The sequence below is a fragment of the Cydia pomonella genome, chromosome 2 (assembly GCF_033807575.1).
Source record: "Cydia pomonella isolate Wapato2018A chromosome 2, ilCydPomo1, whole genome shotgun sequence".
Lineage (NCBI taxonomy): Eukaryota > Metazoa > Arthropoda > Insecta > Lepidoptera > Tortricidae > Cydia > Cydia pomonella.
The window spans coordinates 15,687,858-15,711,497 of record NC_084704.1 but is presented as its reverse complement, the minus strand read 5'-3'; the positions used below and the strand labels follow the sequence as shown (position 1 = coordinate 15,711,497).

The following is a 23,640-nucleotide window of genomic DNA, read 5'->3' as shown; positions in this document are numbered from 1 at the left end:
AAACCTTCTTCATTGGGGTTTACAGATACTTAGGCTCTCAGCATACGAAGCGTAAGCGTAAGAAACGCGTAAGCGTATCGTAATACGCGCGTAGAACGAGAGCGCTGCGAGCGCGAACAACTTCAAACAAGTCTTTTCTGTCGTCATTACGACAGACGTAGCGTAATATGGGCGCAAAAAACAAAACTTCAGCCTTATCAAACAATAAAAAATCTTCTTCATCTGACGAGAAAGTAAGATCGTTGATACATCCGCCGAAGACATCTGACGCCAGCGACACCATGATTTCAGCTAGAATCCACTTATTAAACGATTACGCTTACGCGTCTCGTACTCGTAACGTTTTTACGATACGTTTACGCGAAGCTTACGCTCCGTGTGCTGAGGATCTAAGGCGGTGAAAAAGAAAATACCTATTCTTAAACAATTGTGCGTTTAGACTTGGTATAAGTCACAATTTTTCAGACGGAAAATGAAGTTGTTCATGTGATAAAATTAAAATCTGCGTTCTCTCTAGGATAATTTTACTGTAACTGAGCTTGCTGTGTTCTAATATAATATAAATTATGCACTTCTTTATAAAAATGCACTTATTCACAAATAGTAGTTTTTTTAATAACCTACTCAATGCCAAGCTATTTTAGGTAGGAGGGAAATGAGTTTTTACTTGTTTTTTTATTTAAGTTATATGGTTTAGTTTATCAAATTTTAATTTTTTCGTAAACATACTTTTAAAAAATAACCACTTGTATATACTAGTAATGTTATTAACTTAATTCGGGCTCGGACACCAAATCGGCACGAAACGAGAGAATGATATGCCCTATGCGGCACACGGCCGTCTCATCGCTCCCCCAATAAAACGGTTTATTAAGGTTACAATAAAGTTCTTAAAATGTTCGCGTTCTTCTGAAATTTCGGAGTAAAACCGAAATAAACCGGTTTTAACCGGTATCTTTTAAACCGTTTCCGAGTTTTCTTACTCGGACAGAAGTGACCCTAATTGTTATTATTGTTGTTTACGCCGTTGCTACTACCTATTAGAAATATGCAGTCAAGCGTGAGTCGGACTTACTTGTGTACTATTCTGTTAAACTTTAGAGAAAAGTCATATTTAATTAAATATATATGACTTGTAGACCTTGTTTTATTTTAATCAGTTCACACTTGTCAGCCAGTAGGTACAATTAAGTTTAAAAAGTCGCCTAGTTTCGCAAGTGCAATCGGACTCATCACTCAGCTAATACGATGCACGGCAACGGCTACTATACTAGTAATTGTAGTCGTACTAGTATATAGTAGATGGTAAGCGAACAAAATTATTTAAAAAACCCTTCCCTAGGAACGTATTTTCTTTCCTTTTCATACACTAGCGTAGATATATACTAATTCTGCCTCTTTCACGCAACGCTCAACTACGACATTACTAAAGGGAAAGCTTTATAAAAAGCGCTTAATGATAAGGGTAACCCTTATTAAGGGATTGCAAGGCATATAGGATAGCAGTAAGCAATTGCAAAGGGCTAGCTTTATTTTTTGCTAAGTTTTTCGGTAAGGGCTAGTCAAATAAATGGGCTTGCAGTTCAAACTGGACAGTCTTTCAATGTGTTAGCCATATTTATGGGACGCCCATTGAAAGGCTTTTATCGCGGAAAGGGTTGTCCGGGCCCTGCAATAATCCACCCAATGAGATGAGTATGGTTGTTGGCAAAGGACATTAACACTAATAATAAGGCCTGCTCCAGCTAACAACTCTCAACTAACTTATTAAGAATACAATATCACGGATATAGAGATGCTAGACAATGTTATCTTTGGATATGACAATCTTGATAATATTTTTAAACACACATATAAGTTTGTAAACCCTCTATTGGACTGAAAAGCTCACCTTAAAAAATGTGAAGGAAGGACAAGCTTGAGCTGAACAATTACAATTGTCTGTTAACACTAATGATTTTTTAACACTATTATATAAAAATATTGGAAATGTAATTAAACGAATCATTTCATATATGTACAAACGTGTACTCTAGGCAAGCATAAAAGCAACAAACGCCTGAATGAACACTAAAGGTCATATAATCAGATCAGATCAGATCTAAATTCATTATCGGCGAGTGATTTTTTTATTAAAAGTAGTAAATTAGCAGGGTGTCAGCACAACAAACATTTCAGTAAAGACTATTGGGTGTTTTGCAAATGCAGTACTTGCCAAAGTTTCAAGCCACTGTTTAATTAAGTACAATTTAATATATTACAATTTTATTGTGATTTTTTTTTAAATTAACAATAATTAGTCTCAATTTTTATTACGCTGACAACCCCTCCTCAAACACACACGCAAACATACCCTGGTAAGACTTACAATTATAGCTATTACAATATTATAGTGCTATGACATATTTTTGCAGTGCTGGGGTTTCAATTATGTAATGTTGTTACTAATATTTTTTACCTCTTGAAACTACGTCGTGATTTGTAGTGACACATTTTTCACATCTTATCACATTGCAAAACAGTAAGAGATTGGTAATATTCTGCACAGAAGATTTTATACGGTCAATTGGTTGCAGTTCAAGTTGATAATATGTGACGTTCCAAGAGTAAAGGCATCTTATGGCGGTTGGCGCTTAGGCTATTACTAACGACGCTCCAATATTAATGTGGTGCTACACGACGTAAGCGCCCCGTGGAATGTCACATATATCCTAGTAACGTTTGTAATAGCGCTGTAACAAATTCTAGTTTAATAAACAGTCATATGAACAGTTTTCTGGTGAAATCATGGCTCACACCTTCCACAATATGTTACACACACATAGTTGAATGTTGTACTTTTGTCCAAGGTGATAATACATATTTAACATTGTATTGAATTTGATCTCCCACGAAGTTAAAGCTAACTGCTAATGTTGGGCATTTGAAGAGTCTACAAATAATTATTAGTAATTTGTAGCACAACAAAGTATAGTTTTTATTTACGTGCCGTTATGCCGTCGCTATCCTCAACACATGAGTGTACTTTAGTAAATTTAAAAATAGGGCCAAAGGACAGTAAATATTATCGCATTAAGGTGAAAAGGATGACCGCTTCTCGATACAGTCATAGTCCTCTTTTCCTCACTGGATAGAGTCTGCAGAAAGAGAAGAGTCGTGGAATATACATTCTATGACTGTTCTCTTTCCGCATATATACTATCAATAATATTTTTATGCTATTTGATGGATTTAAATAACATACAAATTTGTTTTTCGCTCCTAACTCTCATAATAATAAAAAAATCGAAAAAAGTTAACGAAACAGCATAATCTTGGCGTAACTATGGTTAATATACAATACATTTTGTAAAATATTTTCCATTATGTCAATATCCAGGGAGGGAAACGGGTACTATGTTTGTATGCGATCGTCCGGTAAAAGCGGTCGTCCACTATCCTCTCAGTACCAAAATTGGCGTCACTCCACGAATTACTATTCGCATCGAAGCGGCGATACTCGCGGGAACGTTAAATACAGGGACTTATTTCGGTTAGAGTATAACGGTATGGTAGCGGTATAAAATTACGATACCGCGCGGCTCAGATATAAAGGTATCGCTACCGTTTTTGAAATAACGGTACCGGTATTTTTTCAATACCGAAAAAATGGTTTTTAAGCGGGTTGACCTCGCCCCTCGTTCCCCGAATGGTTGCGTTGCGACCCCTTAGTTGATAGGGTACCTTCATGAAAGCGGTTAAGGTACTAGAAAAAATAACGGTACAGTTATTTTTCGGTAGCGAAATAAATTTATTTAAATCATTCGGATTAAACCGGTGTGACGTCATACCGTTATATAAAGGTATTGTTATTTTTCGGTTATGCAGTCCCCGGTTAAATAGGATCTTACGACACTTTAAATAAGATTTTATTTTACATGGATCGCGAGATGGCGCGGAGGACCCTCGACCCCAGAATTAAGAACCTTATGCCGTTCGATTTAAGAGTCCTTTCTACGTGGAGGTCGGCGACGTGCGGGCGGGCGCGGCGGGCGCGGCGCCGGGCAGCGGCGGCAGCGGCGGCAGGGGCGGCAGCGGCGGCAGCGGCGGCAGCGGCGCGGGCGGCGCCGGCGCGTGGATGCTGAAGTGCTTCACGGCCGCCTCCAGCGCCGCGCCGTTGCCGCTGAAGTACGCCGACACGGCGTTGTGGAACAAGAGAAGTTGCTTGTTCATCACTTTCACCTGTAATTAAAGTAACGTTCTAATAAAATACTCAAACAAATAGCTTAAGTAGATAAAAAGCACAACTAACTGCCATCGTTAGAGCTTAACTAGTAGCCAGAAGTGGCACTAACTTTAAGTCAAACGAGCACCCATTTCCGATTCAGTTAGCCGCTGGTGCCTACAGGGATTACCTAAGTAAACCTTTAAAAATACCTGGCTAAATTGTACCTCATATCAATGTAACAAAGACTCATCTTGTCGTACATACCCTGTTTTCGTGTAACAACGCCAGTTTGACGGCGGAGTCGTCCCGCAGCCGCTCGTAGGCCCGCCGCTGTCGCTCGATACTGGCTAACAGTAAAGATGGCGGGTTTCCGCCGCGTGCTTCTAGTTCACTACGATACGCGTCGTATTCCACCCTGCATAATTACACATTTCATAAAATTATGATTGAAATAACGTAGGTACATATTTTTCTGATAAAAAAAACAGTATCTTGTAGCCGCCGTGCTGGTCAGGATCACGACGACGCGCGTAAAACTTCGATTTGTAGTGGAGTGTTATAATACTTATAATTTTCCAAAGTACTGGTTTACAAGGGCTTAATTGCCAAAACGGTTATATGTAAAAAGTGGTTCTTGATAGTATGGAGGATTGATGTCAGAGAGAATCTTGTCTTTTAATCCCGCTCTAAACAGGCGTTCATGCCTTCGAATGATAGGCATAACAGAAGGAGTGATCGATTATTTTGTTGTACAAGAAACGTCCGATACTACCGATGTACGTATATCGCATGTCAATATAATTTTTAAGAAAAAAAAAACCGACTTCATTGAGGGAGACCGGTGAAAGAACGATTATTGTTGATTTTAGATTGCATACAATGAAATTAAAAAGACAGCGTCCTACGCCTAATTATGTAGAAAAGGAGGCAACATGTTTTTTTTTGCCACTGCACCCACTGGTAAGATAACCGCAATAGGGTATTCGACTGTATTTAAGATAAATTATTTCACACCATGCATGAAATAAAGCACCAGATAATTATTAAAAAAAACTAAATAGGATAGAAATATAAAAATGTGCCTTGAAAACCTAACTGCTTGGCAAAGAGAACAAATTGCCAAACGTGAACTATGCATCATTGAAGAGTTCCGTTCTGTTCATCATCAGCAGTTCCACTTCATCAAATGTCACATGCAAAGTCTCCGATTGCAAGTAAGTCTGTTACTTTAATTAGGTACTGATTGTGCAAATTTGCCTATTTGTTTAACTCGGGTGAAAGGTACCGTTTCATCCCTTTGTTAACAATCTAATATACATTAAGTTCCAGTTTAGCTTATTGTGACGGAAGAGTAACTACGGAACCCTACACTAAGCATGGTCCGACATGCTCTTGGTTTTTTATATGAAGAAAACACTCGCCCGTCACTCCTCACTTCGCTATTAACTACTACTACTATTACTAGGCATCGGACCAATATCTAGATAGCCAAAGGTATCGATATCTAGCCGTACAACTGTTTAAATTGATCAACACTTTGTTTTTAATCAGTTGTACTCTGACATTAAAATTAGAGCTCACCTGGCCGCCTCGTACTGTCGTATGGTAAGCAGCGTGTCCTCCATAGTTTTGTTGGTGAGCGTATTGAGAGAGTTGTTGAAGAAATGCAGCGCCGCGAGCAACGTGTCGCCGTGCCGTGTCAACGCGCGCTGCGTGTCCGCGTTGTATAGGAATCTAGAAAGGGAGACTAGAGTAAGACCACTTATTCACTCGTGGTTGCAACCGCAGTGGTGCGCCCATCAAAGTTGTGGCCCGTTTTGCGGCGCAAATTGTACGTGCTCTAAGCAGAGGGCCACGGAATGTTCGCTCGAAAATGTATGTCAGTCGGGGTCAACGTAGAGCGTGCGCTGCACGTACGTTTTGTGGCCGAGGTGTATTTTGGGCGTCGCTAAGGGGGTCGGAAATTGCAGCAAAATTACTAATTCATTGTTACTTATTATTAATTATTACTTATCCGATCATATCTTACCCCGAGTTTTTATAATCGAGATTATTCTAAAGCACCCAAACTTAATAAGGTTTCGTTGTTTTATTTCAGAGTTCCTATGACAATCTCCCGTCTGTCCGTTTTGAACCTTAATTGTAAATAACAAGTAAGATAACATAATGTACTGTGTCTGCAGCTCGGGCGAGCGCTGCGCGAGCTCCGCGAAGGCGTCGCCGAGCTGCCGCTGCGTGGCCGCTGCGGCGGCCAACTGTGCAGTCAACGCGCAACTCAACCGCAGTACTCCCGCGTATTTGCGCTGCGTTTCCCGAAGCGCCTCGATCTGCGCTTCCAACTCTATAACAGAAATAAATGATTAATGGTTACCTAATAAAGGCACTAAAATTTGCCGAATACTATTAAAAAATCGTGCCCTCTAGTTTAACAGTTGAAAAAGTATGCACTGTACTTCACCAGAATTGTATTTTGTGGCCACTGGCTTTACGAACTTCAACTTTTACCAGCCGGAGTTAAAGTGTAAGGTACGGAGCCATACCGACCCATCTGACACTTGACATCAGTTGTAAAAATGTTTGCATTCTTTCCTGCATTCAAATTATAATAATAAGCATTAAAAGCACATAATACTTGCTAAAAGGGAGGTGAGTTATCGAAATTGGGTAATTAAAACGGATGTTGATCATAATAGTACTAACCAGTATCTACAGTGCGCGAGGTCTTCCCGAGTTTTTCGTAGAGCAGCTGCTTGGTGCATTTGTAGGTGGAGAGTGACCAGGAGCGTAGTGAGTCAAGACGCGAGCCTCCCGCGCGGAGCAACGAGCCTGCGCCCGCGCCTGCTGAAACGTCCGGTGGGGCTGCGGACAAGTTAACCTGTCTCGTAAATAAATAAATAAATATGAACATGTGGTGGTAATTAGTGATTTTTGCTTGTCACCTGACGATATGTAGGTTTCCTCACGATGTCATCCAGCACAGAAAAGCTTGTGGTAAATATCAAATGATATGACCATACATTAGTAGAAAAAAACTGGTACACAACCATGATTTGAGCCTGCAACCTATAGATTGAAACTGAAAGTCAGTTCTATATTATGAAAGTAAAAATTGTACTGAAATACCATTTATAAGTAATCATTGGTTACATTATTTTTACTCGCAAAATATTTACTATGTATAACAATGTGTCTCTAACCTCTGGACATAGATGAATAAGACGTGGCGATTAGGCTATTTTTAACCTATGTACAAAGTCTCATTCCAAACGTCACAGTATTAAAGGAGAAATTAATGACTTACGATTTATTACTTCGAAACAGCCTTTATGTAGATACACGATAATTTAAGAGTATGTCATGTCACTTTAATCTGATCGTCATTATGAAAAACTTACAGTATGCTCCCATTTATTGATGATTTATTTGAATTAATTTAACTTCTAAAATATTTTTTAAATGTTAATCTAACCAAATAATTTACCATATTTGAACATTCCTGAGAAGGAACTCTACACTCAGGATCTCGGTCAATGTCCAGAGAGTAGAGACACATATGATTTTAAATAATTTGCATTAAAATATGCGAAATAATACCATAGGCAGGTGGGAATGTCATAGAGCGTGAAGCAGGGAAGTTTGGCTCCGTGCCAGATGTGATGGAGTCACTGGATTCCCGCAGCGGTGGAGTGTCCTTTAGCATCTCATGAATACTGCGTTCTGACTGCCTGGAAATTTGAAAAAATATGGTGTTTCAGGTAAAAAAGGTCCAATTGCGCGTTCCAGGGCTAGAAAACTAACACACTGTTAACAGTTTTTACAGTACAGTTTAACCCTGTATAAATGGGTTAACTCTGAGTTAGTTGGGTAACCCTCGAACATGCAAGTGGCTCTAAGTGTCTTCTTTTGCCTGGCTTCTTCTCATTTACTTGGGGTTGGCTCTTTTATTCAAGCTTCCTGGCCTTAAGTTGTAAGTAATTATTTAAATACTTAATATACATTGTTTGTCCAAGATTGACTGATTGTGACTGGTATGCAAGAATATATGGCATGGTATATTATGTCTATAGATAATGTTTTAACTCTCATCATTGCAGCTGAAATAGGACAATGACAAGGTCTATTCTATAGTTTTTTGCCTCTAGCCTTTTGTCTGTTTGACAGGATCCTGACTGAATATTTCCATCACCTATTTCAAATTTTTAAGAACAATTTTTTCTGTTTTACTTATATGGCACAACAAACCTGAGGCATGAACCATGAACTAGATTTTAGATCACCACACACATACAGAAGGTTAAGGTTATTTTATAATATAGAACCTTTTAACCTGAAAAGTTGCCTATTTACGATAATAGGATATTTGATTGACTAATCAAATCAGTTTCTTTGTAAATTGAAATCTTTATTGTCATATTGTTAGTTACAATGATCTTAAAATTATGTCAGGGTAGAATCATCACAATCAACCGCAATGCGGCTACAATGTTAATACTAAAACTATTCTTACAGCTAAATAATTATACAAATATTACATGTGGTGCAAATAAAATGATTGGTACTGTGTCAATAGGTAAATTAATAAATAATATATCATACTAATTGTTGCTTGACGGCATAAAGTGGTCACTTATCTTATAGCAAGCTTTGTCTAAGCACCGTGTATAAAGTTTATGTCCAAATTGTGGTTAAAGACATTTATTTTCTCAAAATAATTCAGCAGTGGTATCATGGTCGCATTTTTATCACTTGTCATGTCATGCGTCACTTTCGCACTTAAATACTTGTTAGAACGTGACAGGCATGGTGACAAATGATAAAGAGCCGACCATCATAGCCCTACAGCATAGCATAGCATAGTTCAAGTATTTTAATTTCATTAGGCAAGTGGTTAAATGTGTGACATATAAAAATAGACATATAAAATACACTCTTTCTAAAGTAAGCTGTTTTGTGATCAATGGGATAGCACAAATTAAAACCTGACATTATTCTCGGATTGCTTTTTTGTATATTAAACTTGTGTATAATAAACTTTTTTTCACATAAAGACAGATTTCATTTATTATATATATACATATAAAGAAGGGACCGTTAGTATTTGTAATTCTTCAGGCAATGGCAGGCATGAGTCTCTACTTCGGGCGCTACAGATGGCCCTTACACATTTGTTTTTAACTATGAATTTTAAACTACAAATTAGCCATTATGGAGATAAGATAAGTAAGTAAATAAATAAATATATTAAATTCAGAACAAGTGATGTCACGGTCCAGTTGCCTACTCTTGATAGTTTTTTCCGATAGATTAAATATAAATTGTGTCGAAAAATAAGTTTGGTCTATGTTTTTCTACTTATTTTCTAGTGCTTTATTTTGTATGTGGTGTGAAATAATTTATCTTAAATACAGTCAACATCCCAATTCTGTTATGTGCAAAACATTTTATTATAAAAAAATGAATAAATAGGGACTTACTTCTCTACGATTTATAGTGGAACTGAAGAGTAATTTAAGATAATAGAGCAAGCCATATGAAGAGAGACTAGAGGAACTGAAACTCACTACTCTAAAGCACCGCTGAGAACGTGGAGACCTAATAGAGACGTACAAAATACTATCTGGGCACTATGACCTCAAGGATTTCCAAGAGATGTTCAAGCGCAACAACAACAACCATCTGAGAGGTCATCACTTAAAGCTGGAAAGGCATAGGTCTCACAGTAACCCATACAAACACTTTTTCAGCAATCGAGTGGTGAGGGTTTGGAACAAACTCCCAGAAGATGTGGTTTCAGCACAAAATGTGAACCAGTAAAATAAATAAATTAGACAAGCATATTATATTTACTATTCGTTCAAGATAACTGTCTTTATGAATACTGGATACAGGTCATATGAGTTGTCAAACTGCCTCCCTGCTTATTAAATAATAATAATAATTTCATGGAGGGAATAGAGTCCCTTTAGTACCGTTTGGTAACTAAAAATTGGTAACCGGCTTCGGAAAGAAATACCAATTCGTAACTGGCTTCAAATTGGGACTTTTCCGTTACCAATTTGTAACCACGTTTGGTAACCGGCTATAAATAAATAAATAAATATTATAGGACATTATTACACAAATTGACTAAGTCCCACAGTAAGCTCTATAAGGCTTGTGTTGCGGGTACTTAGACAACGATATATATAATATATAAATATTTATAAATACTTAAATACATAGAAAACACCCATGACCCAGGAACAAATATCCATGCTCATCACACGAATAAATGCCCTTACCAGGATTTGAACCCGGGACCATCAGCTTCATAGGCAGGGTCACTACCCACTAGGCCAAACTGGTCGTCAAAGGCTATGAAACGGGAAAATAAATCCTGGGTTGTAACTAGTTACAAAACGGGACTTTTGAATTACCAATTAGTAGCTACGGTTGGTAACCAGCTTCCAAACGGGAAAAAATATCCCGCGTTGTAACTGGTTACATAATGGGACTTTTGAATTAACGATTCGTAGCCACGGTTGGTAACCAGCTTCCAAACGGAAAAAAATATCCCACGTTGTAACTGGTTACAAAATGGGACTTTTCTATTGCCTAATTTTTTTTTAAGTAATGTACAACAGTAAAGAAACATAACCTTTATTCATTTTCATAATAAGAAACCAAATACCTTTGTATTAAAAAAGAAATAACAAAAACGTGCTTATTATATTGGTGATGTTATTTCAAACTGCAAATGGGCTTGCTATTTCGATACAGTGCCCTATGCTTATGACACTGTTTTGTAGCTCTCTAACAGCTCTAGCAATTTCTGCAGCTATTTGCTGATATTCTTCGGATATAACATCGATTTGGTAGAATAAACTCTGATCAGTAACTCTGGCCCAATACGTAACCGGCTACAAACAGGTAATTTTGGATTCCCATTTTGTAGCCCATTATAAAACTTAATTACCAAACGGTACTACTCTGGCCCAATTCGTAACTGGCTACATACAGGAAATTTTAGACTCCTGTTTTGTAGCTAGTTACCAAACGGTACCACTCTGGCCCAATTTGTAACTGGCTACATACAGGGAATTTTAGATTCCTGTTTTGTAGCTAGTTACTAAATTTAGTTACCAAACGGTACCACTCTGGCCCAATTCGTAACTGGCTACATACAGGGAATTTTAGATTCCTGTTATGTAGCTAGTTACTAAATTTAGTTACCAAACGGTAGAACACTGGCCCAATACGTAACCGGCTACAAACTCGGAATCTTGATTCCCATTCTGTAACTGGCTACGAAATTTTGGTTACCAAACGGTACTAAAGGATAGAGTCCACCAGGAAGCTTTTGCCGGTTACTGATAACGTGAGTGCATTAAATACACTGAGTTATAGAACTGAGACATTGCGAAGGCACGCAACTAATTAGAACTAATTCAATGCTAAATCAGAAACAAGATGACGTAGTCTCTAATGCAGCTTAATAGACCGGAGTACGTTTCTCAATTATTCTAAACGATCTTAGATTACATCTATATTGTTTGTATGCACCAATGTTAATAGTTTAAATGAATAATATGACTCACCACTTGGACATCTTGGGCAATGTTAGTATGAGATCTGTTAAGAAGGATAAGTATTACTTAAAATTTATGAAGGCTGCTTCAAAGTTTCATAAATTTCACCATTTTTACTGAAATACAAGAAATACTTTACTCCTGAAAGCTTACAAAAAATTGACAGGCGTTTGACAGCTTTTCTTTATGTTTTTTTTTTTAAATAATAGGCCTAGATGCGAGTCCTTTAAGCCAAGCGTTTGATACATAGGTTATGTTAGTTATAAGTTTGTAAAATCCACTATATTATGTTAAATAACTTTGTAAGTTATTTAGATTGTTTTGTATTTTCTACAACCTATTCAGGGTCCATGTGATACCATAAGAAATGTGTAACTACTACCTACCTAAAAATATACCATGGAAGCAAGAATACAGGGGGGCGACACTTAGAAACGTAGTTAGCATTAGTAAAGATCCGATAACCTACTTTTGCGTAAAGTTGACTACCGATTGTGGAAACTACATCACCAGATGTCACTATAAAATTGGTGCAATTTAAAGGTATGAATACAACATTAAGAAGGTTGCATATACCTCATATGTCAAGACCTATCTTTATTCATAATGTTGTTACCTAAAGGGTCCTCCACACTCGTGCGCGAATCGAGACGCGAAGCCGCGAACGCGAGTGTGGAGGACCCTCGCGTCGATTTCGCAGATTGTTCACGCCTTCGCGCCTTATTCCCCGTTTTTTGTCGGTATTTGGCCCGCGTCAAAGGAGACGCGAAGCGCGAACTTGCAAGACTACACTCGCGATCGCTTCGCGCGTTCGCGGCTTCGCGCCTCGATTCTTGCTCGATTCGCGCACGAGTGTGGAGGGCCCTTTAGCAACTGTTGTTTACTGTCAAATAAATATAAACAGAGATATATGATTGATATGAACTTATTATTTCTCTATTAATTTTAAAGTGCAGAGCAGAGCAGAGTAAAATCGGAGCAAGCATTAAACACGAGTCAAATTCAAATAGGGAAATTAGAATCCCAATAGTTCTAGTGTTACAAAACCTGGAGGTTTAAAATTTATACAGTGTTCAAGGCAATGCCAGGAGGTTCAGATATTTTCGAAGGTAAGAAGAAAATACCATCCTCCTTAGCGCTCATGCAGCGATGAAAACAAGCGATGATTATTTTAATTTTGTTTACGACAAACATTTCCGCTGACACTCTGCTAGGATTTGTGCAATTTGATACCGCTAAGTTAGACGAGATAGAGTGCATCAATGGAGGATCGTGCGTAGACGAGACATACGTCCTATGCCTGAAATTCATTAGTACAAGAAGTACCCGAACCACGACATCATTACGCATCGCATGTGTTTATTTTAAAGAATATCTGGTGCGAATAGGGTTGTTTCCAATTTTTTGAAACGCTTGTATTACGTTCTATATCAACTAAAAATTGCCCTATAATTTAACTTTTACACTGAAAACGGCTTTAAATATGTTAAATTAACAAAATATATTTTGACAGATGCTTTCGCGCCCAAAACGCTCTTTGAAAATTGTGTGACGTCACAGTTTACGGTTTGACACATAACTACATAGGGAGCGTGCATGAACTATAGGATGCAGCACAGGAGCCGTCAGATTTTTGGCGCGAGGCGTAAATGTGATGTTTTTTGTTCCGATGTAGCCCACAAGATGGCAGAACCTACTATGTACAAGAAAACACTTGACGTGTAAATGTGTCTGTTTATGGTTCCGATTCAGACCACAAGATGGCAGACCCTCCAACGCGCACGGTCCCTATACACACGTAGAAGATACGAACTGTTAACTGACATTTGTCATTTGTCGTTTATCGCCTAACTGTCAACATTGTCAATCCGAGAGTTGTGACGTCATCAGAATCTTCTGACGTTTCGAGTTTGGTCACGTGACGAGTGCCAAAAGATATTTTAAATTAAATATTTACAAAAATATGGTCATTACAGGTCCCCTAAAAGTAGTTTAAGGTGGTTCGACTAGGTTACCCAAAGCTTAAACCTCACTGGATGGCGCCACAATTGCAAATTTTGAGTTTTAATTTTTTTGTGGAGTAGTCTTGGTATTTCTATACTGTAAATTATGTTTAGCGCACTCTTTAAATAAATATTGAACTATTAAAACAAACATTGAACACTTCATTGTACAAAAACTACCCCTTAATGTCGACAGAATGTTTCTTGACTCTATTTCTAAGTATCACTCACACATTCAAACAGTCGTACTGAGATCCTTGTAGTAGACAATTTGGAACAGCGTGAGTAGGCTTCAATAGCGTTGCGGTATGTACGTGGAAATACATGCAAGAGGATGTGGGTTCGAGACTCATTAATATTTTTTTTGTTATCAGTATTATCAAGTACCCATTATTAATAAATTATTTTATGAGAAATATGAGCGTTTTTCCATAAAAATATTAAAAATCTGATTCTCACACATCATGATATTTTTGGGTTCTTCCAACTCAGAAACACTAGCATAATCAATCCTCGTGCTAAATAAACCCGAAAATTTGTATTGAAATTTTAGTTTTACACTGAAATTTCTTTCACACTAAAATGTGACGTAATGGTATGGATATTTTAGGATATCTTTTTTTAATGCTAGGGTGGAGAAGATTCTAAGTAGAATGAACCTAAGAAAGTTCAAATTTGTAAGTCAGATTTTCCGGTATATTTTTCAAAAAAAAAAACGATGTTTTGTTCTAAAATTAAAGCAATCCCTTACTGCCCAGCCTTTAAAAAAGTAGGTACTATTTTACAGTAGAATTAAAACATTTTTTTACGATACATTTAATTAAATTACAGTGAGTTACAAAATTGCATGGCCTTCTATTTATAACCATTATAAAGAGAAATAAGATATTTACCATGTTTGTTTATATTATTGATTTCCCGATATTTTGACACAAGTAGAAGTTTTACACAATGCCTAGAGATAGAAAATTATTTATTTATTTTATTTATTGTCAATTTCATTCAACGGATCACATCATATCCAATTTATGTGTTTATGTATTGCATTGTTTTCTACCTAGTTGGTTATTAAATTCTGTTACTGCAATAATCTTTATCTACATAAAATATACCAACGAAAATTTAATAAAGTATATATTAAAATGAAGTACACAAAATCAGGAATTACATATGACAATATCATTCAAAATCGCCTCCTCTGGCTTTGACACAGGCCCTCAAACGACGAGGCCAGTCATCAATAGCGGCACGCACGATTGTCATGTCTAATTCCGTCACTGTCTTAACTATGGCCCGCTTGAGGGAGTTAAGATTTGTGTGGGGTTTAGCACAGGCTTTCTCCTCAATAACCTGCTATATGGCATAATCCAGGGGGTTAAGGTCCGGGCTGGAGGACGGCCAGTCTTCGTGGGCAATAAAGTCAATTTTGTTCCTTCGAAACCAGGCTTGAGTTGTTTTTGCCTTATGTGCAGGAGCTGAGTCCTGTTCAAAGATCCATGGCTGGTTTTGAAATAGGCTGTCGCTTAAGGGCTTCACTATTGGTTCGAGAACGGTTTCCAGTTTCCGGTTTTCACACCTTTTTCACAGAAATGAATCTGTTAGCCCTGAGTATGACACGCCCAAAATCATGTTTGGCGGGTGCCCACATTTGTGCAACGCAATAGTGTTGCTTCCATCTACAAATCTTAGGGCATAATTGTATCCCAATAAATTCTTTTGGATTATAAGAACATGTTAAACTACTTTTAGGGGACCTGTAATGACCATATTTTTGTAAATATTGAATTTAAAATATCTTTTGGCACACGTCACGTGACCAAACTCGAAAAATCATTGAAGATTCTGATGACGTCACAACTCTCGGATTGACACTGTTGACAGTTAGGCGATTAACAACAAATGACAAATATCAGTTGAAAGTTCGTATCTTCTACGTGTGTATGTAGTTATGTGTTTTGGGCGCGAAAGCATCTGTCAAAATATATTTTGTTAATTTAACATATTTAAAGCCGCTTTTAGTTAATATATAATACGATTCTCTTTTAGGCCCCAATTCATTATAGATACGACGAGATAAGCGTTATGTGTGGTATATAATTATAGCTCACAAATCCACCACATTATGTAATTTTTTATTTTTTCGGTAGCATTTGTTTTAACGGAAATAAAGAGGTTGCAAATCGAGTAACAGAACTTCAGAACAGATATCATTTGATATTTACCAGTCGCTTTTCGGTGAAGGAAAACATCGTGAGGAAACTGGACTAATCCCAACAAGGCTTAGTTTTACCCTCTGGGTTGGAAGGTCAGATGGCAGTGGCTTTTGTAAAAACTAGTGCCTACGCCAAATCTTGAGATTAGTTGTCAAAGCGGACCCCAGGCTCCATTGAGCCGTGGCAATATGCTGGGACAACGCTAGGAAGAAAGAAAGAAATCGAGTACCTAACAGAGTACCTATATAATAGTTACGATGTAAATGTCCATATCATGTTGGAGTCATATATTAGCCTACTAATTATTCAAGATCAATACACTTAGCTCCCTTAGGTTTTCGCCTAAGTACAATCTCGGGCAAAATTGAGTTTTATAAAAGTGAACTAGTTTCTAGGTCATATTTTCTATGAATTGGTCATTTTTGTAGACTCCAATTACAGTTACACTTTTCCTGGTTTTTCGCGGACCAGAATATCGATGATTTTTGTAACTTGATTTAGACGTTGCTATCATTTTCAATCCAAAAACACATAAAATCACAATTCAGAACATGCGGCAGCGTTGTTTTCTATCAAGTACCTCAAGCACCAGGGCGGCTACCGGGAAAATCGAAATTCGTCAATTTCGGGCATTTTTCTCTGTCACTCTAATTACGTCTTAGTGAGAGTAAAAGAGAAAGATCCCCGCAATTTGCGAATTTCGGTTTTCGCGGTAGGCCCCAGGTCCTGTCAAGTTTCAGCAGTGTTGCCAGGTGAGCGGAAGAGAATTATCGTACTTGAGTGTCAATATTATTGTACCGTTGAAAAAAATATCGTACGCCAATCAAAAAGGCAGCCCCTAAAAATGTCTAGCAAAATAAGCTTAAATTTACAATTAATAATAAAAAAAAGACAATTTTGGTCTAAATTGCGCAAAAAATCTGTATATATATGTGTATTTTTGGGATAGACTCAAATGGTATACAGGAAATTGAGACATTTTAAACTTTAAACTTACACCAAGGAGCCGAACACCCAAGAGATACTAATTTTAGCCTATTTCTGAGAGAAAGTGTCATATTTTGCTTCAAATTACTAGACTTTTAAGGTGGCATCATCCAAGGGCTGAAATTATAGTACTTTAGTGTACGATAATGCTATTTGGAACATTACGTCATACCGGGGCCCAAATTATCGTACATGTACGACAATTATCGTACGCCTGGTCACACTGAGTGTCAGTGTCGACAGAGTCGGCTAAAAACGCGTCAAACATCGCAACGTCGCGCCGATGGCCGTCCGAGGCATGGAGTGGCAACGCCGCAATGTATTTGTACACGACATTTGTCACACACACATGAGTAAAATTTATAAAAATATAACGTTGATTATTGCATGATTTCTGTATGAAACAAAGTTTTTCTATTAATTTAGCGCAAATGAATATTCGAAAGTAGATAGATGCGCAACTAGTTATGTAATAATATTGTGTAATTAATTAATAAATAGCGATTGTTTTTTGTATGAAAATCGAACCACCTTAACATGTTCTTATAATCCAAAAGAAATTATTGGGGTAATATTCTGCCCTAAGATTTGTAGATGGAAACGGCCGCCCCGCACCGTGCGCTCCTGCGGTGCATTGGTTCGTCTCGTGGCACGATTTGAAAATATTGATTTCTTAATTTTAAATTTTTTAAATACCGTGTTTTCCGCCCCCTCTCATGTGCTGCCCGGGGCCATGGCCCCCGAGCCCCCCCCCCCTCGCTACGCCACTGACCTTGAGTACCACCAGGGAGACGTTTATATTATAATGCTCCCTCTGGTAGTGAGAGCCAAGTGCGAGTCGGACTCGCGCACGAAGGATTCCGTACCATTATCTATAAAAACGGCAAAAAAAATACGTTTGTTGTATGGGATGCCCCATAAATATTTCTTTCATTCTGTTTTTTAGTATTTGTTGTTATAGCGGCAACCGAAACACATCACCTGTGAAAATTTCAACTTGTCCAACTATCACGGTTCATGAGATACAGCCTGGTGACAGACCGGCGGACGGACGGACAGCGGAGTCTTAGTAAAGGGAAAAAATAGAGTGAAAGGGATGGAGGTAAAACAAAAATGAGATCAAATTTTATGATATGTGCTTTAATTTAATTCTAGGATAATTAGATATACTAAACCTATTTTATAATTTTTTTTACAAAATATATAGTTATAGAATTTCGGTGTATTTATTGAGATTCTTCGTGAAGGCTATACATTTAGTAATTAGTATCTAATGTAACCAAATAGGTACAAATAACAAAAATCCTACACCTCGTTTCATGGTTTGTTATTGCGTTACTTACTTCGCTGCGTCGCTTTCGTTTGTTATATCGAAGAATGCGACGAGATGAACAAAACGTAATCAAGTATCAAAACAAAAAGTGCATTGTGCAAATCAGGTAGGTATTCTTTGATACATTTTTTTAACGAATAAATTAGCTTTGCGTCGAAATCTTTTCTAACTTTTTTATACTACGTCGTCGGTGGCAAACAAGCATACGGCCTGCCTGATGGTAAGCAGTCTCCGTAGCCTATGTACACCTGCAACTCCAGAGGAGTTACATGCGCGTTGCCGACCCTAACCCCACCCCCCTCGTTGAGCTCTGGCAACCTTATTCACCGGCAGGAACACTACTTGGCTGCGGTTTTCTGTAAGGTGGAGGTACTTCCCCAGTTGGGCTCTGCTCTAGATCTGGAATGACATCTGCTGTGCTGTGCCCTACCACACAAGGCGAGATTACATTCACATTGCCCATACCTCTCTTAATACTGCAAGTAGATATCTAAAGCCTAAGTAATGTAAGCCCGGCAAAAGCTTGAGGCCTATAATAATCGTAATTTCGTTATCTGCCTCTATAGATTTTGCAAATTAAAGCGATAGAAAGGCAGATAAGAAATTTAGATTTACGTTTTTCGCTGTAGGCCCTCTGGGTGACATCAATACTATAGGTAATATACATAATACACACACCAATACTGTTTTGTTCAATTAGCTTATATGTACTTATTTTTGTGAATGACATATAGTAAAGAGTTAAAAAAAACTGTTTGGAATAAACAGGAATAAATTTGGAAAAACATAGAATTAATCGAATAATCATCATCCCTGTATACATAAATACCCTACTCAACTAAAGCATAGTTCATATAGAATTGGTACGCACTAGAAGATTGTTATTTTTTTAAGTTAATAAAATAAGAAAGTTATGAATGGTGAATTTTAAATAGTAATGTATTTAGCTTTCAAATATGTATAAATAAATAAATAAACTCTGTTATGTAAATAATTACGAACTGTTTTCATAATGGACCCCCGTCATTTTCTGAACAACACTTTTGTCGACATTTTTGGCGTATTGATTTCTTGTAGATCGCAATGAATTGATACCCTGGACAATTTGACTAGTCTTATTTAATTTTTTTTCATGATTGCCCAGTAGTTTTTGATAGATTGAAATTGGGAACAATTCGAAGGATTCATCTCGCGGGGTATGTAATTGGCCTGATTATTAGCATACCATACCAAAACTTTTTTTGGGTAGTGGCAGCTGGCTAAATCTGGCCAACATTTCACAGGACCGTTATGGGTTCTAATAAATACCAATACTCATTTCTCTAAGCACTCTTTAATATAAAGGTCCGACTTCATTGTTGACTATGTTATAAAACTTTTCTCTTACAGCCGAAATTATAAATTCCTTGCTATATCTTATGTTTTTTGGCGAACTTGTCAAGTTTCACGAACTTATATTATTCGGGTAAATTACCTCTATTATTGGCCATATAAAACTTCGAACCGAGTAGTTGATTAAAATCGAGTTTTACATACGTCTTGTCGTCCAACAACAAGCAACCTTCGAATTTTGTCAATACTGGGTCGTACAATAGTCGAGCTAGTGTTTTAGCTTGTCGGATCTGTTTAACAGTCCGATTTGGCTGTTTTATTGATCGATAGCTCTTATAGCCACCTCTGAGGTGAATCATCTTTATCTCTCTAGAAGTTTCTTTGAATTTTTGGGATAAATCGTAATTAGACCGTCCTGAATTTTGTTTGAGTGACCTTAGGACTTTTTTCCCAAAATCTTGTTATTTGTCCCAGACCTCCGATTAGTTTGTGTTTTCCTGTCGGCTGATAGAGTCTCCTTGTAACGTTTTATGACCCTACAAATACTAGCTTTTAGCATCTTAAGCGACTTAGCTGTCTTGGTCCGGGATCGATAAGAATTTTCGAAGTATTTGTGCACGATCAATCTCCTGTTCTCAATTTTGATGGCCGAAAACTTTAAAATGCATAAAGCTAGGAAAATAATATTTTCACCATTAATACTTTGAAGGTTGGTGATTGAACTGTAATTGTCAATTTTCCCGCCATGGAATTATTATTTTTTAAACATTGCTAATTATGTGCCAATTCTATATGAACTATGCTTTATCTACATACTAGCTTCAACCCGCAACTTCGTCTGCATCAAATGATGATGACGATGATGATTGATGAAAAAACTATTTACTTACTTAAGGAATTAACTATCTCCGAACCTCAAACTATCACCATACCATACATAGGTATTGTTGAAGTTGCATTGCCCACATTCTCTCTGCTTTGTCTTGAGGATGACCGGTTCGAATACCTTATGGCATTAAGTTTTTAAGTTCGCTTTTGCTCTATAAGGTTTTCTTTTGTGCGGTCGAGGAAATTGATTCCTCAGCAGTTTACGGTTCACTTTACATTGCATTGCTTTTAGTATAAGTATGTACTTACATTGTACAACTAAATTTACTTGAACCGCAAATTGCTAAAGAATCAATTTTCTTGCCCATAAAAATAACCGGAGTCTCCTTTAAGAGCTTACCCCTCTGTCGAAAACCTCGGCCAATAGTCATATGTATTGTATGGACCGACGTTTATCTAACGTGCCCCTCCCCCGCAAAAATCGGCTGTTTTGTACAGAAAATTACAGACAAGGCGTCTCCAGTTGTTAAATCCTCCAAGATCGTACAATAAAGACTAACAAATAAATAGACCCCAAATTTCATCTCGTCCGGTTCAGCGGTTTAAGCGTGAAGAAGTAACACACAAAGTAACTTTCGCATTTACAATATTAGTAGGGATTGTTTTCTATACTATTACCTACTCTTGAATCAAATTTAGGTACATGTAACTACATTAGGTACTATTTGTTACTTACTAAGCGTACGTTTTGTAGGTAGAATACCTGTAATTATTATGAAACATTCTGGTAACTTTTTTCTTAGGAGCATTAATTTATATCGCTATACCTATTTAACACATCAATTAAAGTTACATGATTATTAATTACTTACACAAATGCTCATATTATACAATTATTGAATTTCGGGCATAATAGCATAGTGCGATAATTAGCACATTACGCAACTATGTCGAAAATTTAAAAGGCCATATGTAATGTACTGTAAAACGTTTTACAGTCAGCATCAATAGTAGCGGATGAAACAAGGCACCAAAAGTATCTGACATCCGTGACCGTGACAACTTTTCCAAATATAGATAAATCTCTAAAATTCACGTTCAAAAGTGTATCTTTTACAGTATAAATTGTTGTAAATATAGAACCTTCACTGTTTATTAAGCTGTTACAGAATGGTAGATATTTTTGAAGCCCTGTTTGATCCGCTACTTTTGATGCTGACTGTACTATAAGTACATGTGCGAATAGGTAATTCGCAACTCGTGTCGATTTAAAACACTCCCTTGGATCGTGTTTTAATGCCACTGGTTTCGAATTTCATATTTTTCGCACATGTGTCGTAATGTTCTATTCTTTGCTTAAACTATTAGTTGGTTCCTCTTATGTACATAAAAATTTATTACTTTTACGCATTTGTTTTATATACACGGTCTTTCGTTCTGTGCGGATGTTAGCAGTTAAGTACTTGCACATTAATGCACGTATGAGGGATTCATACCGTATCCATCCGAAAAACTAGATACCTATACGTAATATTTATTAAGTGTACAATTTGAGACTAGTAGTGTTTTTTTCATACACAGTACTTTAGTTAACTTCCCTCCTGGGTGCGTAGCCAACGTGCCAATCGTTAACGCTCCGTAGGGAACGAAACGCAAACTGTCACTGTCGGACTTATCCGGAAGAGTGATAGAGAGAAATGACTAGGTACGCTACGGAGCGTTAACGATTGGCACGTTGGCTAAGCACCCTATGGACATCGGTACCCAAAGTTAGCGCTATATATAAAGCCTAATTTTCTTATTGCACACAAGCTGTTACTATTCATACGAGTGAATCTTTGAATAAAAACTATGTACTACTTACTCGTGCGTTTCAAGTTGGCCGTTACCTCCTGGTCCGCTTTTTGGCCCTACTCCCAGTACTCCCTATCCCTCTGACGCCTTATGCACACGGCTACCACCATATCTTTACAGCTACTTCTACGTCTTACATTTTATACAATCACAAAAATTATTAAATAAAAAAAGTCTGAAATTATTTTTTGTTGATAGTACTACATACGAATTGTACATGTAGCGTAATCATGTAACGATCGCCGAGGGCCAACTTGGAGCGAACGGGTGGACATGTTATATATCTAGTCTTCAGGTTCATTCTAGATATTTTTGTCTAGAAGAACGAAGTCTTGATTTTTTTTTAACTGACTTCTTAGGTACATTTGGTATATTTTGTGTTTTATGGTAGCCTATCCTATTTTCTAAGTTTTACATATGTATAAGTTTACATCGTTTAGCCTAGTCTCATTATAAGCCGCGTAAACTTATTTCATGACTTAAAATGCTCCCGTTCTCTTTAGGAGACAAACAACCTTATCAATTTACTTAAAATTACCTTGTCCAATTATTCACATACGCATGTCGTCGTATTCGCGTAAAGTTCACATTCGAGCAAGTTTAATCATTATCAGCACAGTCTTAGAAACACTGAGCCCTCCAGATCGCGCCTGGCGGCCTGTCACTGGTGTTTCGAACAGGTGCGCGAGCTTGAACTTCGCGCGCCGTTAGAGAACGTAGATGCTTCACCTCGGTGTCCGAGCTGCCACGTGTCTCCAGCGAGAAGCTCGACGTCTTCATGGACTAGTCAACTTCGTAGACTTCGAGCGAGCCCCCTGACTAGACCGTGTCTAGAGAGGGCGGTCGCTCCACGGTCAGTCCAGTAAGTGCGCGGGAGTGGACGCCGGCAAAGCGCGCAGCGGCTTCATCTCGGCGCCCGAGCTATCGCTCACCAGCAGTGTCTCCTGCGGGCAGCACGATGTCTTTATCGACTCTGTCGATGTCTTGTGGTTCTGTGAACAAGGATAAGTAATTGATTGTAGGTTGCGGGGTAATTCAAAAAGATAATGACACGTATCTCAAAAAAAAGAACTGATAATGCAGAATCTGCTACTATAGGGGTTTCCAAGCTTGACCCGAGAGCCATTATGGAATTGGGCATTCTTCGTGGGGCGAATTGGCGGCACGTAGAACAACGCACCTAATTTAACAGGTGACAATCGTGTACACTCCGACAACGAAGCGCTATCTGGCTCTCTATCACTCTTCCACATTAGTGCGATAGAGATACAGATAGTGTTTCGTTGTCGTAGCGCAAACGATTGTCGTCTTGGCC

At 37.8% G+C, this 23,640-nt stretch overlaps 2 protein-coding genes across 3 annotated transcripts in view; both read right to left on the bottom strand.

Moving 5' to 3' along the window:
• Positions 1-3,718: 3,718 nt before the first annotated feature.
• On the bottom strand, positions 3,719-12,000 carry LOC133534466 (arfaptin-2). Its single transcript, XM_061873607.1, has 7 exons — positions 11,785-12,000; positions 7,802-7,932; positions 6,908-7,066; positions 6,380-6,548; positions 5,789-5,941; positions 4,472-4,622; positions 3,719-4,221 (listed from the first exon to the last, which is right to left on the bottom strand). The coding sequence occupies exons 1-7, from the start codon at positions 11,793-11,795 to the stop codon at positions 3,994-3,996; spliced, it is 1,002 nt and encodes a 333-aa protein (XP_061729591.1). The 5' UTR covers positions 11,796-12,000; the 3' UTR covers positions 3,719-3,993.
• Positions 12,001-18,097: 6,097 nt separating this feature from the next.
• LOC133534465 (prostaglandin E2 receptor EP3 subtype) overlaps positions 18,098-23,640 on the bottom strand; it is a 74,131-nt gene continuing 68,588 nt past the window's right edge. For both annotated transcript variants that reach the window (XM_061873605.1, XM_061873606.1), the window contains exon 7: positions 18,098-23,317. In XM_061873605.1, the coding sequence (XP_061729589.1) occupies positions 23,180-23,317 (138 nt within the window). In that variant the 3' untranslated portion in view covers positions 18,098-23,179. The remainder of the gene's footprint in view (positions 23,318-23,640) is intronic.

Bases quoted from the DNA above. Each gene is read 5' to 3' on its own strand.
- LOC133534466 (XM_061873607.1), bottom strand. The intron at 7,067-7,801 runs GTATTATTTCGC...ACTTGTCCGCAG, and splicing joins GACATTCCCACCTGCCTATG to CCCCACCGGACGTTTCAGCA. The intron at 4,222-4,471 runs GTATGTACGACA...CTTTAATTACAG, and splicing joins CGTTGTTACACGAAAACAGG to GTGAAAGTGATGAACAAGCA.